The sequence below is a fragment of the Loxodonta africana genome, chromosome 8 (assembly GCF_030014295.1).
Source record: "Loxodonta africana isolate mLoxAfr1 chromosome 8, mLoxAfr1.hap2, whole genome shotgun sequence".
Taxonomy (NCBI): domain Eukaryota; kingdom Metazoa; phylum Chordata; class Mammalia; order Proboscidea; family Elephantidae; genus Loxodonta; species Loxodonta africana.
Genome location: NC_087349.1, coordinates 132201032 through 132218135, shown reverse-complemented (window position 1 = coordinate 132218135; position 17104 = coordinate 132201032). Strand labels below are relative to the sequence as shown.

General features: G+C 55.0%; 1 protein-coding gene across 12 annotated transcripts in view; it reads left to right on the top strand.

The window, feature by feature from the left end:
- The first annotated feature begins 12273 nt into the window (after window positions 1–12273).
- Window positions 12274–17104, top strand: part of RET (ret proto-oncogene) — a 118772-nt gene continuing 113941 nt past the window's right edge. For 11 of the 12 annotated variants that reach the window (XM_064290331.1, XM_064290330.1, XM_064290341.1 and 8 more), the window contains exon 1: window positions 12274–12534. In XM_064290331.1, coding sequence (XP_064146401.1) covers window positions 12468–12534 — 67 coding nt within the window. In that variant the 5' untranslated portion in view covers window positions 12274–12467. The remainder of the gene's footprint in view (window positions 12535–17104) is intronic. The other variant, XM_064290335.1, reaches the window with a different exon arrangement.

The window sequence follows — 17104 nt, the reverse complement described above, 5'->3', positions numbered from 1 at the left end:
CATTAAATAACACAGTGACACCCCTAAACAGGTAATGTTCACAAAGTTCTTTTCATTAAGTAGCACTGGTCTGCTATTATGTGACAGGACAAAGCAGCACATGGCAGCTCACCCTCCATCTCTTTGGCTGGACAGTGATGCCCTATTTGGCCACCAAGAGGGTTCCTGATCAATGCCATTGCCACCAACAGGGACAGAAAACTCCAGCACTCACCATGAGACAGCTGACTGCAGCAATGTGTCTTCTGCTACAGCCTTGTCCTCAGTGGGAAGATGGGGCTATGGTGTCCCCAAGCCCACCACAGAGCTGGTGCTTAGACTCCACTCCAGGGACCTGGAACAAAGCCCCTAGGAGCTGCTCCTTGTACATAGCTCCCAGCAGTCTTTCCCCTCAGTCTGTCCTTTTAAAATGAACCTCTGAGTGCTAATATATAAATCTCAATTTGTGGATCCACCAAAACAAAACAAACTAAATGAACAAAACGCACCAAGAACATTGGAGACACCAACTGTAGTGCCATGGGTTTCTCTTCTCATATGGCCTTTCTGGCCCTGGGTTTGTAGTTCTGCCAAGATGATTTGCCAGGCCACAATCTTGCAAAGGGATTGGACAGTTTACTATGCAAATGAGGTGACTGTGGCCTACCAAGGGAATTGGTCTTGGTGGGAAGAAGAAGAACCAGGAGCAGAGTGCATCCTTTGGACCTGGTGTCCCTGCACTGAGAACTTCCTAGATCCAGGAGACAGAGCTGTCTAACACTGAAGAAAGTGAGAGATGGCATGGCAGTGGTATGAAGGGCTGTAACGAGAGACAGCAGGAAGCAGGAGACAGGCGCAAGACAGCTGGGGTGTGTTTACCAGCCATGGGACGAGAGAGTTGAGCACCTTCAAGCAGGAGGCTTGCTAGCAGAGTGGGGTGCCTCCAGGCACTTAACGGCAGAGCCAACAGAGCTTGCCTAAGCAAGGCCTGGCAGCAGAGGCCTGAGCCCAGCCTGCCAGCTAGCACAGCCAAGAAGGAGCTGAGAGCTGTCTTGGTTGGAAGCTGTCCTGATTGACAATCTGTCTCCTGTCTCCTGAGTTTTTCCTGTTACTTCCAAGTTGATCCTGAATTTTATTTTCTTAATAAACCACAAAATTTTGAGTATGGCCTGTGAGTTCTGTGTGGCCACCATAAGAGCAGTAGAGAGTACCATGGGGAGGACAGCTGGTGTCGCAATTGGTAAAAAGGTTGGAGAGTAGAGCTATGTTTGACTTCCATCTCATAGGAATCAGCTTTGTGTTGATGTTAGAGGAGTCCTGATGCATTACACCAACCTTTCCCCAAAATAAAAAAACAAACAAAACCAATAGTGTTCTAAGTTCATTTTAATGCATTTCTTTGTGGCATAAAGGATAATATTTGAGTTTGTTTGTTTACGTCTCAGAAATATTTAGTATGACTTTATCGTAGCCCAGACCAACATCATCAGCAGTTCTGGCAAGGTCTGAGCAAGCTGAGGGTGGCCTGATTTGCTCTGTGACCTTGGCAGGTCTCTGGGCCTCAGTTTCCCTATCTGTGTTAGGGGCTTGGATTGTGTAGCCCCTTAGGACTTTTCTATCTCTGAGACAACTCAGAGTCCATCTGTACCCTGTCCTTGGCTTTAGGCCATGACCAGCATGGGGTCTGCCCTGAGATCTGCCCAGTGTGGGTATGTGCAGGTAGGAGTTGGGGGGTGGTCACACAGCTGTCCTCTGGGGACCGCTCAGTACAGGTCACACAAAGGAGGCATCAACAGTGCCTCAGAAGGGCCAGGGTCCTCAAAAACAGAGGACTAACCCTCTACACAGGTCACATGTACTAGCTCTGCAGGGAGTCTTGCTTGCGGCTATATGGTTAGAGACTGGCAGAAGCCAAGGGCGCGCCCAGAAGGGCAAAGACCAGAGTTTAGTGTAGGAACAGAGGTGTGGGCAGGATGTGGGAATGCTCACTTTCCCCCCACATGCCCAGAGCCACAGAGCCCCCCACCTCCCCTGCCTTAAGCTCAGGGGATGCTGAGAGAGCCATGGCTGTGGGGAGGGCTGGCTGCAGAGCCAGGCCTTGGCAGGGCAGGGGCTGAGGACAAGCACCCAGTCCTGCCTCCTCTGGCCTCCTCCAGGGCCTTCAGGGGACCAGGGATTGGGTGTCAGTGAGCTCTTGGGCCTTCCAGGGGCAGGTGGGAGCAGGGCAGAGCAGGGTCAGTGGGTTAGGCACTCTGTGGGAGGCAGGGGGCAGAGTGGTGACAGCCCGGCCCCTGAGCAGGGAGGGGGCTGACCTGAAGTTCACCAGCACCACAGCTGTAGTGAGGCCCATCAGCATGTGTATGTGACCCCCAGCTTGAAGCCCCTGCAGGAGTACCCAGACTGGGCTCACATTTCCTCCAAGGAAACAGCAGATCCTAGGTCAGGTATGGTGGTCATTAATAGTTGCTCAGGCAAGTTTCGTCTGTGCATTTGGACCAGCAATTCACACAGAGCCAAGATTGGTGTATGTGATTTAGCAAAATGCAGCATGACTTCTGGAGGGAACCTGTGCCCAGTAACTGGGGTGAGGAGGGCATTCATCCCATTGGTTTCCAAAGCCAGCTCTGCAGCCCCTGCCCCAACCACCTGCCTCTGCTCCTCTAGGGAAGGCTTCCTAGAGACCTGGACAGGTAGAGAAGGTGGGGGGGGGGCTCAGTGAGAGGGCACCAGCACCCAGCCCCTGAGATCCTAGCCACAATAAGCACTGTGCCCCGGAACTTACTACAAGACAGGCCTACCAAGGAGGCAGAGGAAAGGGAAGAGAGAAGATGGGCAGGATTGGATGGGGCCTGGTCACAGTACCCCGCAGGCAGCAGCTGTGCACCGCCCCCGCTCACTCACCTGGGTGGGCACAGCCGCTGGTCCTATTTCTCATCCCTCTTGATCGATGGCAGGGGCCCAGCCTTTGGCAGAGTATAAATCAGCGTCCCAGGGCCTTTGACCCAGGAGGGTTTGTTGGAGGTGGCATCCCTTATAAGTCCTGCATCTGATGGTTTTATTCTAATTCCTATGGTGGCCAGATTAATTTTTACTCCACCGACTGTTATCTCTTCTTCATTGACTAGGCGACATTTCTGAGAAGTGCTTATCTCCTTGAGTATCAGTCATTTAGCTGGGAGCTTCCCCTTGCTGCAAGGTTTTAATGAAACCATGAAAATTCCCTTGCTCCAAAGAATCAGTCTTTGGAAACAATGATGCATAGGCTTCGGGGTCTCTGTGCCACTGCTGTCACCTGTGTGAGATGTCACCTGTACTGCTGTCCGGGGGTCCCCGACCTCCCCACCACCTTGGCTTCCCCAGCCCCAGTGTTGGTCTCACCAGAAATGGAGAAGCCAAGACAGAGCTTCTCTTGGTCACAGCAGTTGGTGCTGTTGGAAACCTGGTCCCAGGTGCCCACAGGAGTTACTTGGAGAGACAGGAGCTCTGAGGAACTGACTCATTTCAGCCCCTCTCTGCAAGCAACATTAAGCCTGGCATATTGATGAATTAGGACATTTCTGCCTCCTGCCCTCCAAAACAGTGCAGACACACCATCCCTTCTCTCCCAAACATCGGCCCCCAGCTGTGCTGGCAGGCACACACCTGGGCTCTGGGAGCTCCCCACTACACCACCACCTGGGGTTCCTCTCATTACAGCCTGCGTGTTTTCTGTGATCCACGTCCTGGGACAATGGTGTACCCCTCCTGCCCCTGCCGGGCCTTTATGTGCCCCTGCCCACCTACACCCATTGTGCTGGAAGACAAGTCTGTGCCACCCAGCTGGACCTGGCAGCGGCCACCTGGGAATGCCCACTTTCCTCCCCTCCACATGCCCAGAGCCACAGCACAGGGGACCTGGTTATGGTTCTTCAGTGCTGGCCCCACTAGAGGGTGGGGTTGCACTTCAAGGGGGATACAAGCCCCTCATGGTGCAGTCCCTGTTCTGGGTGGCAAAGCAACACACACATGAGAAGTGGAACCAGTCCCATGCATGGCTACCTGCTACCGAGGCCAGAGCTGGCCAGAGCTGCAGAGGGTAGCTGGAGAAGCCAGGGCTCCTTGGAGGCCCTGGGCAGCAAGTCCTAGTGTGACAGAGCCCAGGACAAGTAGGTGGGGTCTGTACTGAAGCCAAAAGGAAGAAGCTTCCGGACATGATTGCATCTGACCTCCTTGTGTCTCCTGTCTCTGGCAGGGGGCCTGCAATGAGCTCAGCGCTTTCACACTCCTGGGTTTTGGCTTGAGACATTTTGTGAAGTTTCTAGTCCATAGGAAACAGCCAATCTCTCAAGGCCTCAGAGGTTGGTCCTCTCATCCAGGAGCTAACACGGCCCAGGTCCTCTCCCAGGGCAGCGGGCAGCAAGGAGGCTGCTTCAAGCAGAAACACTGCTAAACCAGGTTCCTGAGACTCCCGTATCTGGCCTGGAGCCCCGAGGTCTTCAGCACCTTCCTGGACATTCCTCTGTTGAGCAATCTCAGCCCTGGGAAAATCACAAGGGAACCTGCAGCAGGACCCTCCCTTGCTGGGGGATTGCTGTACCCTTATGTTTAAAGGGGCAGAAGGAAAAGACACCTCTGAGCTTCTTAGAGAAAGCCTCTCAATGAAACACTTCCGAAGCTTATCTAACGCTAAAAACCTATTAAAGTCATAAACTTCTCCTGCGGAACATTTCTCAAAAAGGTATTTATCTAAAGGGCATCTATGTTTGGTCTCAAACTCCAGCACTTCAAATGTCAATCCCCAAGTGGTTTATTCAGGGCTCCCTTTTCTATCCCTGTGAGTTGTTCTCCAGCTGAACACCTTGTCATGTCACTCTTTCTGTCAACTTTTATAGACGGCTTCAGTTCACACTGAGAAAAGCAGCCTGCAGGGAGACAAGGTGTGGAGGAGTTCATGTGCATGAGCATGCGTGTGTGCCTGTGTGTGTGTGTGAGCATGTGTGCATGTGTACCTGTGAGATGCATGTGCACGTGTGTGCGTGTGCCTCCGTGTATGCAACAGTGTGAGCGTGTGTGTGCATTTCAGTGTCCATGAGAGTATGTGTGTGTGAGCATGTGAGATTTTGTGTGAGCATCTGTGTAAAAACATGTAAGAGCATGCATGTGTGAAACACATGTATGTGGGCATGTGTGAGTGAGCATGTGTATGTGTGTGTGTGAGGTGTGACTGTGTATGTGAGGATTGTGTGTGAATGAGTGTGTCTGTGCTCACAATCTTGTGAGTGGTGCAGGGGGAAAGCTTGCAGGTGGGCAGGTGGGCAGGTGGCTGGAGCTCCTACTCTTTCTACCTGTCTGGTTCCTTCAGAGCTGGAGCTGCATTGTGGCATGCCCCTAGTCCAGCTTACACCCCATTCTCATGGGGGTGACAGATCACAAAGTGGGTGTGCCTATATGAGGGTGGGGTAGGGGAGCTGTGGAGCCAGAGGGAACAAGTACTAATGGTGTCTCAGCAGGTGACCTCACCACTGCTGCTATTTCTGAGCCTATGTGCTTGCCTTTGCCCAGGCTATTCCCTGTCTTGAGCACCATTTCCCAGAGTAGGACATTTGACAAGCATCTTGTGATCCCTCACCCTCACCGCACCCCAGCACTGGAAGTTAGCAGCAAACAAGCCACTGTCCTGCGCGGGCCGTCAGGCCAGGCAAGTGGTGCCAATAAGAGGTCCATGCAATGACAGGAAGACCCAGGGGCCCCCCACCCAGCCCTAATAGGCAACTGGTGTCATGTCTATATTGAGTATTTGAGCACAGGTTGGGAGGAGGGCTGACTTCTGCGTGACACATAGGGGTTGCACACCAGGGGGGCTGGGGAGGAGTTGGGAAGAACTTTCCAGACAGAAGGAATAGCTGGTGGAGGCCCTGCCTCTGAGAGCGCCTAGAGGCCTGGGGACTCAGGGACTCCAGGCAAGAGCTGAGGGTTGGACCGTGAGAGAGGCCTGGTGCTGAGATCCTAGCTTACAGAGCAGGCCCTTGGATCTCAGGCTGCAGCACAGTCCCCTGACAGCCCTTCATCGCAGTGTTTTAATATGAATGAGTTCCTCAGCCCCTTTCCAAAGAGGCCCCTGAGAGCAGGGCCCTGTAAAGGCTGAGCCCTGCTCTGGTCTGCCTGCAGCAGGGAGAGGGATTTCAGGAAGTGTGGTGAGGCCCGGGACGGAAGCCTGGAGAGGAGCAGAAGATTCTGAGGACAAGAGTGGGGTGCCAGGGTGTGCCCTAGTCATGCACCCTTCTGCTCAGGCTGTGTCAGCCTCAAACTAGTGGGAAGTTAGGAAGCAGAGTGAAAGCTAGTTGGATGAAGAGTCCACTGGGTCCAGACAGGGCCTGCACAGGCCCCAGGCGTGTGACTCCAGCAGGCTCGGCCTCTGCTTTCATTTGTAGGGGTGGAAGGGAGGGGGTGTCACAAGCCCCCTCCTCCTCCAGGAGCTGGAAGGAGGGACTGGGGAGCTGTTTCTTTTTTTTATATAATATTTATTGTGCTTTAAGTGAAAGTTTGCAAATCAAGTCAGTCTCTCACACAAAAACTTATATACACCAATATACACCTTGCTACGTACTCCCAATTACTCTTCCCCTAATGAGACAGCCCGCTCCCTCCCTCCACTCTCTTTTCGTGTCCATTTTGCCAGCTTCTAACCCCCCTACCCTCTCATCTCCCCTCCAGGCAGGAGATGCCAACACAGTCTCAAGTGTCCACCTGATCCAAGAAGCTCACTCCTCACCAGTAACCTCTCCAACCCATTGTCCAGTCCAATCCATGTCTGAAGAGTTGTCTTCGAGAATGGTCCCTGTTCTGGGCCAACAGAAGGTCTGGGGCCCATGACCACCAGGGTCCTTCTAGTCTCAGTCAGACCATTAAGTCTGGTCTTACGAGAATTTGGGGTCTGCATCCCACCGCTCTCCTGCTCCCTCAGGGGTTCTCTGTTGTGTTCCCTGTCAGGGCAGTCATTGGTTGCAGCCGGGCACCATCTAGTTCTTCTGGTCTCAGGATGATGTAGTCTCTGGTTCATGTGGCCCTTTCTGTCCCTTGGGCTCATAATTACCTTGTGTCCTTCATTCTGGGGAGCTGTTTCTTAGAGTTTCACTGCCCGATATGTCTACTAGCTTCATGTGGCTATCTAAATTTACATTATTTTAATTTAAATATTCAGTCCCCCATTCACACTAGGCACATTTTGAGTGCTCAGTGGCCACACTTGGCTGATGATCATCCTCCTGGACTGCACAGAGCAGAACGTTTTCCTCATGGCAGGAAGTTCCCTTGGATGCGTCAGTCCAGTGGCCAGGCAGGCAGCTTCTCAGTGAGCAGAGTGAGAGGCTTGCAGCAAGGCTGGCTACCCGCACAATGCCCCCAGGTTTATTGCTCTGGGAGCCAGATAGGCCTCTGTGAGGATGGCAGGGCCAGGCCTCAGAGAGAAAGCAGTGAGGACCCCTGTGATCCACCTGAGATTATCCAGCTGAATAAACCAAACCCCAGCTGTGATCGAGCTGATTTTGACTCATGACGACCCCATGTGTGTCAGGGTAGAACTGTGCTCCACAGAATTGCGCTCCAAAGGCTGTGATCTTTCAGAAGCAGATCACCAGACCTTTTTTGCAAGTTGTCTCTGGGTGGGTTTTCAAACTACCAACCTTTCAGTTGGTAGTTAAGCACTTAACCAATTGTGCCACTCTGAGGCAACCAAAAAAATTAAAAAACCAAACCTGTTGCCATCGAGTCGATTCTGACTCATAGCGACCCTATAGGACAGAGTAGAACCGCCCCAGTTTCCAAGAAGCAGCTGGTGGATTCAAAGTGCTGACCTTCTGGTTAGCAGATGTAGTTCTTAACCAGGGTTTCCAGAGGCAACCCAGGGCTTCCGAAACAGTTAAGCGAGGGCTGCATGAGGCTGTGGGTCTGCCATAGGCAAGCAAGGGGCACAAGTACCTGCCCTGCTCCTGGGCCTGTCTGTAAGCATGGTGTGCCCCACACTCCTGCACCCAGGGACAGTGGGCAGAGGGGTCCTGTGGGCAGGACATCGGCTCCCACCCTCTCCCCTTCTGCTCACACAGCAGCTGCCCATGGGTAAAGCCCAGAAGGCCTGCACCCACACAGCCAGCCCTGCCCAGCTCAGGCCTGGGGAAGAGCTGCCTGCAGAAGCCATTGCCAGGCATCATGTCTGCTCAGCTCCACACGCATGCCCTGGCTGTCTGCACTTTGCACACCCCGCAGGCCATAAATCCTCTCTAGGCCAAAGCTGGAGCCTTGAGGGAAGAGAGCGGGCATGAGGCTGCTGAGGCAGCTCTCAGGGGAAAGGTGAAGGATGGCCCATGGTCTGCATGGGGGGCGGTAGAGGAACTGCAGATCCCCTGCAGCCCTGATGCCTCCAGGAACCCTGCCCCAGGTTCACCCTGCTTGCCCCCACTCAGCTGTCTCAGATCACTTTGTGATGCACGCATGGGGGCCTCATATTTTGGTGATTTCTGTGAGAAGCACCACAAAGGCAGAGGCTGCTATTTTGTTCACTGCAGCGGCTCTACTGCCAAATGTGGTACCTGGAACACAGTAAGTGGCCAGTAAATATTAAATTAGTGAACTTCTTTAAGAAGAAGAGCAAGTGGGAAATGTGTGGATTGGGAGAGATGTAGGTTCGCCTATACATTTGGGGGCTAAAATAACACTTGACTTTATCCTCAGTTGATAATTTTAGCTCTAAATTGGGGCGGGGGCGGGGACAGGAGGCGCCCTGGCCGGTTACACCCCTCTCTCTCTCCGCCACAGTGTCTCCCTTCCTCCCTCCAAGCAGGCAGCCCCTTGGGCCTCCGCTGACCCTATGGTTCTGCTGCTGCTGCTTCCCAACAATCCACCTGCCCTCACACACTACCTGCCTTCTCACCAGTTTCTTCACTGTGTGCCAGAGACCAAAGAGAGATGTATCATCCATCTCGCCAGGAGGCTTTGCCATTTTAGTCTTGAAACCCAAGGAGAAGTTGTAAATAGGTTTTGTGATGGCAAAGGTAAGCTTTATTTTTCACTGGCCTCTGGCTAATAGCTGATGGAGGCGCTCCTTTGCTTCCACAAGCAAAAAGGAAAAGAAAGGGCTTCCTTGTGACAGGACAATTTGTCAAAAAGTTACAAGTGAGTACAGCAGGGCTGTATAAAAAAAATAGGAAGTGCATATTGAACAGTATGACACACGGGCTTCTAATTGCTGCTGCCTCTCTGATCAATAATACATGTTTTCAAAAAGCCTTCTGTTTGCATTTACACAATGGACTGTAACTACTGCAAAGGATCCATTAAGATCTATTTTAGAAAGCACATTCTCAAAAAGTTGTCTAAATCTGCATTACAAGGCAGATTATGACGTTGCCCTGGGAGATGTCTTTCTAAAAGCCTTCAGGCCACACTGCCGGACATACTGGTTCCCGCTCCCTGCTGTTTCCCAGTTTCCTCGTGAACCAGAGGACAGGCCTTCTCCATGGCGCACAGATGCAGGTGCTCTCAAGGCCGCAGGAGGCCCCACCATGCCACAGCCGGCCTCCTGCAGCACTAGGTGCAGGCAAGCAGCCTGAGCAGAGCAGGGCTTCCATCCCCTTGGTTCTGGCTTGAACCCCTGCCGAGAATCTGCATTTCCACCTTTTTATACTGAATCAGAATCTATATTTTAACAAGATTCCCCAGGTGACTCTTACGTACAACTTCTGTGGAACTTATTAGAAATGCAAATTCTCAGCAGGGGTTCAAACCAGAACGAATCTGTTCCAAGCTCTGAAGGAAAAAAAAAAAAAAAAAAAACTAGTGCCATAAAAAGCCACTGCCAAATGCTTAATTACAAACTCAGAGACACACTCTGCTGCCTGCCTGCCAGCAAAGAGGATGCTGTGGGGTTCAAGGCCCTCTCTCCTTCCTCCACCGTCTTCCACCAAGAAGGCTGCGACCTGGTTGGGAAGGCTAGAAACTTGTGGCCCAGGGCGCAAAGACAGGTGTGTGCTCCTGCGATGGGGCTCACTTTTGGCTGCCATCCCTACAGGGGTGTGAGTTGCAACCTCTTTGGCCTCAGCTTCTACAGCTGATGGGAAGAAGTGATGATAGATAGCTCACATTGACTGCAGTATGGCCCTGTCTGAGGCCTCTGTGAAGACTGACTCACTTGATCCTTGTGGCAACCTAGGGGAAGAAGAGCTCTGTTTTCCCACTTCACAGACAAGGAAGCGATGCTGGGTAGCTTGCCAGGGTCCCCGGAGACAAGAGCCAGCGCCAAGACGCAAACTTGGAGCACATAGGTAATCTTTGTACCACACCCCTGCCTCCCAGTCCACCACCAAAGTGCTTCCTGGAGAACCCCGGAAGAGGAGCAAGAAAAATGTCCCTCCTTCGTCTGCTGAGTGGTGACTGTGCTGAGCCTGTCAATGCACTCTTTGGTTTTATCATTAAAAGAACATTGCAAGGCAGTAAAAAAACAAAAAAACATTGCCATCGAGTCTAATCTGACTCACGGCAGCTCCATGTGTTGCAGGAGAGAACGGCTCCATAGGGTTTTCTTAGCTGTAATCTTTATGAAAGCAGGTTGCCAGGCCTTTCTTCTGCTGCAGTACTGGGTGGGTTGGCACTGTCAACCTTTAGGTTAGTACTTGAGCACAAACCATTTGCACCACCCAGTGTGGTTACAGATGAGGAAAGTGAGGCCAGGAAGTACTTCATAAGTTACCCAGAGTAGTACAACTAGCATGGTTTATGTGCTGGATGAAAGAAAGGAGAAGGCGGACCTCGAAGAGGAGGCAGAGTGATAAGCAAATCGCTTCTTCAGCCCTGACCTGAGTGCAGTGGAGCTCTGTGGACAGCCCACAGAGGAGCTGGAGCAGGGGCGCTGGCCTAACCTTCCCAGGCCACCACCTCTGCCCCATCCAATGGGGACCCTACCCCATTCCTCCATCTCTCTGTGCCTGAGGGGTGGAGGGAGGCCAGATCTCAAAAGGCAGCTGGAGGGTGAGCAAACAGTGGGCCTATAGCCCACTCCCAACCTCACCCAAGGATCCCTCATTACTGACCCATAGCCTTCCCCTGTTTAGAGGTGGGTATGTTTACGGGGAAGGTGATGCAGTGGTTAAGAGCTCGGCTGCTAACCAAAAGGTAGACAGTGGAACCAACCAGGCAGTCAGAGTAAAAAAAGACCTGGTGATCTGCTCCTGTAAAGACTGCAGCTTAGGAAACGCTGAGGAACAGTTCTGCTCTGTCATATGGGGTCTCTATGAGTCAGAATCGACTGGAGGGCAGGCACCTAACGACATCATCTTCGTGGACATCCTTTCTTTTGCAGAAAAATGGATTTCTTTGGAGTTTGCCACAGTTCCTCCCTGCTACTTATCTCCCACCCTGTTAGTCCTAAAAACTCTCCTGTTTGGAGAAAGGTAAGGGCGCCCACCCCCCCAAGCACTCCATTAGGCAGCCAGAGCACCAGGTCTCTTTGAAAGGTGTACCTACAACCACTGCTCCCGTTGGTTGGACCAGCAGTAAAGAGTAGGGACCATAAACAAGCCCGACAGGACCCATCCTCTACCCAAGCGCGACCTTTGACCTTGGACTTTGTAAGCCACACGCTGGGTCCTCCCCAGGAGGGCGCTGAAGGCGCTTCTGCCCCCTTTCCCCAGCGAAGCCTCTTCTTCTCCCACCTCCGGCTGCAGGAAAGGCCGAGTTCCCACCGTGCCTCTGCCTCAGAGAAATGGCGGAGGATGCGCTCCGCGCCTAGAGCCTGGAGGCGGGGCGCCCGCCTTGTCTTCGGGTCCGCTCGGACGCACCCCTAGTCTCTGTCTGGCCAAATCCTGCAAGGCGCATGGGCTCCCTTCCCGCCTTGGCCAGGGAAAAGGGAGACTCAGGGAACGTGAGCGGGCTCAAAGGGTGGGAAAGAGTAGCTGTGCGTTGGGAGGCACCTGAATCCGGGCTGCGGCTAGTCCGCACCCTGTCCCGCCCCCCGCCCCGGATCTGGCTCGTACCCTGCCGGGTTCTGCATCCCACTTTCACCCACGTTCTGCCCCGCCCTGACCCAGCACCCCACTCCGCCTGGGCCCGCATTCCGCTTTCATCTACACCCCGTTTCTACCCAAGCCCCGTCCGCACCCTGCCGGAGCCCAGCCCGCACCGTGCCCTGCGTCCGGGTTCACAGTCCCGCACCGCGTGCCCCGCCCGCGCCCCGCCCCCCGCCCCGCCCCGCTTCTCCCGCCCCTCTGCCCCCCCATCCCCGACCAGCCGCCGGCGCCCGCCTCGCCTCAGTCCAGAGTACGATCCCGCAGCGCAGCACTAGAGAACGCCCCGGTGTCCGCGCCCCATTGCCAGCGCCTCGACGCGCAGTGTCCGCAGTCTGCCGCGTCCGCCGCTCCCTTAGGCGGGCATGGGGCAGGCGGACTGAGCGCCGCTCCAGCCGCCTCGACCCGCCCGCCCGAGTCGCTGTACCTCTAGCCGCGGCCCGGGAGCGCACGGCGATGGCAAAGGCGACGGCCGGTTCCTCGGGGCTGCGGCTGCTGCTGCTGCTGCCGCTGCTCGGCGAAGGTGAGTCCTGCTGCCGCCCACCAGGGATTCCGCCCTGCAGACGCCTGGACGAAGTTGGTGCCGCTCTCTAAGTGAGCGCCCCGGACCCGCTCGGAAACACCTATGCTTGCGCTGGGGACCGGCTTCGCCACCGCTCGCCGCCCGGCCTCGCTGGGAGCGACGGTGGATGGGGCCAGCGGCGGCGGAGGCCCTAGGCGCGGCGCTGCGGAGCCCCGGCGGGTGGGGCTGCGCTCGCCTCCTCACTGCGCTGAGCGGCGCCCCAGGGAAAGGGGTCGGGGTCTCGGCCAGAGCTGGGGACGCGGGCGGGGCCGGGGCCTACGAGAGCCGCAGCCGAGCGTCCCAGCTTCGTTGCGCCTCGTGCTGCGTCTGTGCCCTGGAGCTAACAGTTTGGATCTTGCAGTTTCCGCGCCGGCGGCGGGTTCGGTACGCCAGAGTGTGGTCCTGAAAGCCCGCGACTGGCGCGGGGACTTGAATTTCTGCAGAAGATTTCGCTCTCCTGGTTGCCTTTTCGCGCTCCTTAAGGCCCTCCACTCATACGCATTGGCCCGCCAGGGGTGCAGAGAGGATCGGCTCTTTATAAAAGGTTGCTTGCTCTGGTGCGTTTTGCTGTCCTTTAAAAACCTAAAAGCCTGTGGTTACTGGAGAAGTGCACCTGGAGGGCCCGCTCCAACTGGCCAGTCCCACTGACTGAGGTCATGCCGTGGTCCGAGTCCCACCCGGCAGGCTTAGGGCCACCTTTACCAAGTGCCTTTGAGCAGCTGCTTAGTGTGTGTATGGGGGCTGGGGCGGGGGGGGGGTGGTCCGTGCTGCTGCCTTTAGTGCTGGACGTTGTGAAACCTCTGTAGGATCCCAGCATTAGGTTGGTCCTACAAAGGTTGGTCACCGCTACCACCCTCATACCATGACAGGATGAACCCCAAGGCTGTAGAATCTTTAGCCCCCTTTCAGTGACTCTCAAACTTACCACCTACTTGATCCCCTCCAGTGCTTATGTGCACTCCAAGTTCCCTTCTGGAGAGAGGAGCGAGGCCACCCTTCCCCACTTTTTTATAAAGGGTTTTTTCTCCCTGGGGTGCCTGGGAACTGAAGAGGTCGCATTGGCTCTAGCCCTGGTCCCTGCACAGAATCTGGGTTCACAGGCCTGCCCAGGGCAGGTACTGAGGCCAGAGTGAATAGGAGAAGGCCATATGGAGTTAGTTGTGGGGAGGAGGAGAGGAGAAGCCCTTTTCCTCCTGCCTTGGAGAATGATAGGGAGTCTGACTCCAGTCCTGGGACTTTAGGGTCTCAGTCCTGGGGAGGGAAGATAGGCTCAGGCTGGCCTCATAGGGCAGACATATGGGGCAGAAGTAAACATGGGTGTTTTGAAGCTCCTTTGTGTATCTTGGTTGTAACTGTAGTTTTGGGTGAGTAGCCGGTTGTGCGCTTGTGCGTTGGACAGCCGGCACCAGCCTTGGCAGCCTACAGGGACCTCTCCTTGCCCTTCTATGGACCAGTGAGGCTGCAGGACCAGGCAGCAGGGACCTTGGCACGTGGCAAGAATGCAGTGGCTCCCTGCCCTGAGACCTTGGTCTCATGGAGTAGGGTGGCCGCAGACAGTCTCTCCAGTCCAGAAAAACTGAGCCCCCTCTGTGTGCCCAGATGACCAAGAAGTCAGGATTGGTGGTGGTGGGACTGGAGAGGTGACCTTGCACACATTGGACACAGATGGACCTTGGAGAAGCTTGCAGTGCTGAGCATTCTTTACCAGCAGTCATGTTGGAGCAGCCCATCCTTGCTCTTGTTGAGTTCCTCCAGATAGACACTGGCTAGCCCCAACCCAACAACCCAGGGACCAAGGCTTGGCCTCAGGGTGCCCTCTGGTGGATGCAGTCGCCAGTGGCCAGCACTGCAGGACTGCTGCCTGGGGGATGGGCTGGGTCTCTAGGGGATGACTCCTCTCCAAGGTAGGAAGCTCCCTTCTTTGTTGGGTGATGGAGTCGTGGGAGTGGGAGGTTGTGGAAGTGGGAGGTGAAGTAGGGGAGGAGGGTGGGTGGCCCGGGTAAAGAATAATGACCCATACTAGAGTGTACTGGAAGGAGCAGCATGGCCTCAGGGATGGCAGGGGCGGACCCCTCTGGGGTCCGGGGTTGCCCAGAGCAGGGCCATGGAACAGAAACAGGCCCAGCACATGTCACAGTCATATCTAGCCATGATCATGACACACTCACATGCTCTTGAGAAGATACATTCTCAGGCCTGGGACTCACACACACTCCCCTGTGTGCCTGACCCCTCAGAGCCCCACCCTCACCAGGCACACAGTGAACCCAGCCCTCTCCCAGCCACTGATAGACACATTGCCCCTTCCTCCAAGTACACACACGGTCACCCAGCCTTCGCCTCCTTGTACACTCAGGGCAGGGCCCATCAGCCTGGGTCTCCTCAACGAGAGTTGGGGGACCTCAACTCAAAAGTTGTCCTTAAAAGTTTTCTGCCTTTTCCTGCTCAACACAGGCACAGTCTTCACGGCTGTACAAATGAGGAAACAGTCCTAGGTTTCAGGGCTCACCCTGCAGCCCCCTGCCGACCCCTTACCTGATAGCCCCTCCCTGACCTCCACAGCTACTCCAAGGGCCTCATTGCTGCTTTGTGGCCTGGCTTCTTGGGTCCCATTGTGCCCAGCACCTCTGGCTGCAAGTAATGACCTGCCTCTCTGCCCACAGACCCCTGGGCCTCCCCCAGGCACTGGAGAGGGGAAGACTGTCATGACCTGACAGGGCCCTCTCTGCTATGGGGCTTTGGATGCCTGCCTCTGCCTGGATCCCAACTCTGAGTGATCAGCAGGCACCCCAAGTGTGATTCTTCCTTTCTCCTGTGGCCCCTCCCGTCTCCTTGGGCCAGGGGCTAGTGGAATACATGGCCCCTTCCCCAAATAGGGCCTGGCTCCAGACCTTTCTCCTCTTCTACAGCCCGCTGAGCCCCCTCTGGCCCCCAGGAGCCACCCAGGGACAGGAAGGCCTGGGCCAGCTGGTGGGCTCCTGAGGGTGGGGCCTTTGAGCTGAGAGCAAACAGGGGCATTTATTGAGCCCATTCACTAAATTGCCTTTATTCTGTGGAATTGCTTTAAGGATGGCTAAGTCAATCACTGTTTCCTTGGTCCTGTAAAGAAAATGGGATGTGTTCACCTAATGGGGAGCTAATGGCCTCTTAGCCTGAGGAGGAGAAAACAAATTAAAAATTATAGTATCTGTTAAAATGGAGCTTGGGGTGCCCTGGGAAGGGAGGGCCCGGAAGCTACACCCTCCTCTAGTGCCTTCAAGGGGGTGCCCGCACCCCTGCAGGGCCAGTCCTGGGGGCTGCGCCCTCCCCCTGCGTGTGGGTGCTGGCCGCTGTAACTCATGTGGTCCTAGGCCTCTGCTTCTTTGTGACACAGGGTGCTGGGCACCTGTCTGTGATGCAGAAGCCCAGGTTCCAAGGAAGGCCCCGAGGAGCCCTGTGGCCAGGCAGGAGGCAGGGAGGCAAGGCTCCCAGCCCAGCTCGCCTTGCTCTAGCCCCAGCCTCTGGAGCTCCACTGCTGAATCACGTCAAAATTCCTGGCAGGAAGATGGTCACCAGAACTGTCTCCATTTCCCCAAAAGCCTCTGTGATTTCCAGAAACCTCTAATGATTCTCAACCTTTGTTCCAGGAAGGGAAAAGGAAAAAATGTAATTTCCTAAAGTTTAACTAAAGGTCTAGAAGATGCTGAGGAGGATGTATGTTCTGTGTGTTGGGACTTGAGATGGGGGGTGGGCAGTGGGGGCAGGAGGGTTTGAGTGAGGGGTACAGAGGGAGGGGTGGGTTGGGTGAGGGGCTCAGAGGGAGGGGTGGGGTGGGTGAGGGGCTCAGAGGGACGGGTGGGGTGGGTGAGGGGCTCAGAGTGGGGGTAGGGGTGAGGGACATAGAGGGAAGGTGGGGTGGGACTAGGAGGGGGGTAGAGCGAGTGTGGGGTAAACATCTGAGTCCGGGGTGAGGAGTTACGGAGTTTCTTCCTCACATTTTCCTGGCCAGTGAAGTTTGAAGGGCTCAGCGGCTAAGAGCAGGTCCCGGAGCAGTGGCAGTGGGTCCTTCCTGTGGTCTGGTTGGCCAGTCCTCACCTGTGGGTTCAACCACTGTCCTTGTGTGGGGATCAGGGCACCACTGACCCCATTGGGACCCTGAGGATGTCCTCAGAAGGTCTGGATCCTAAAGCTGCATTGAGCGCAAATGCCCCAGAAGAGGATGTTGTCACAGCTCGTACGTGGGGTGGCAATGCCCAGGAAGCTCCCCAAGAAAGACAAGAGAAGGTGCTGGGGACCCAGCCATTCCATCTGACAAGGTGGCACCCTGCAGCGTTGGAACCCAGGGGCTGCACTCTCTTGCTACTTCCCGATCCAGACTCTTAAAAGGATCAGGCAGGTGTAACTTGATTACGATAATCACAACTGTGTGATGTCATGCTGCTGTCCCTTAGAACCTTTTTCTGAAGACTGCCAGGCTGCAGTTCTCCATCGCTGGCCCCTCAAGGCTCTGATCCCCCATTCTTGGAGGCTCCTGGCGGCTTCTACAGACCCA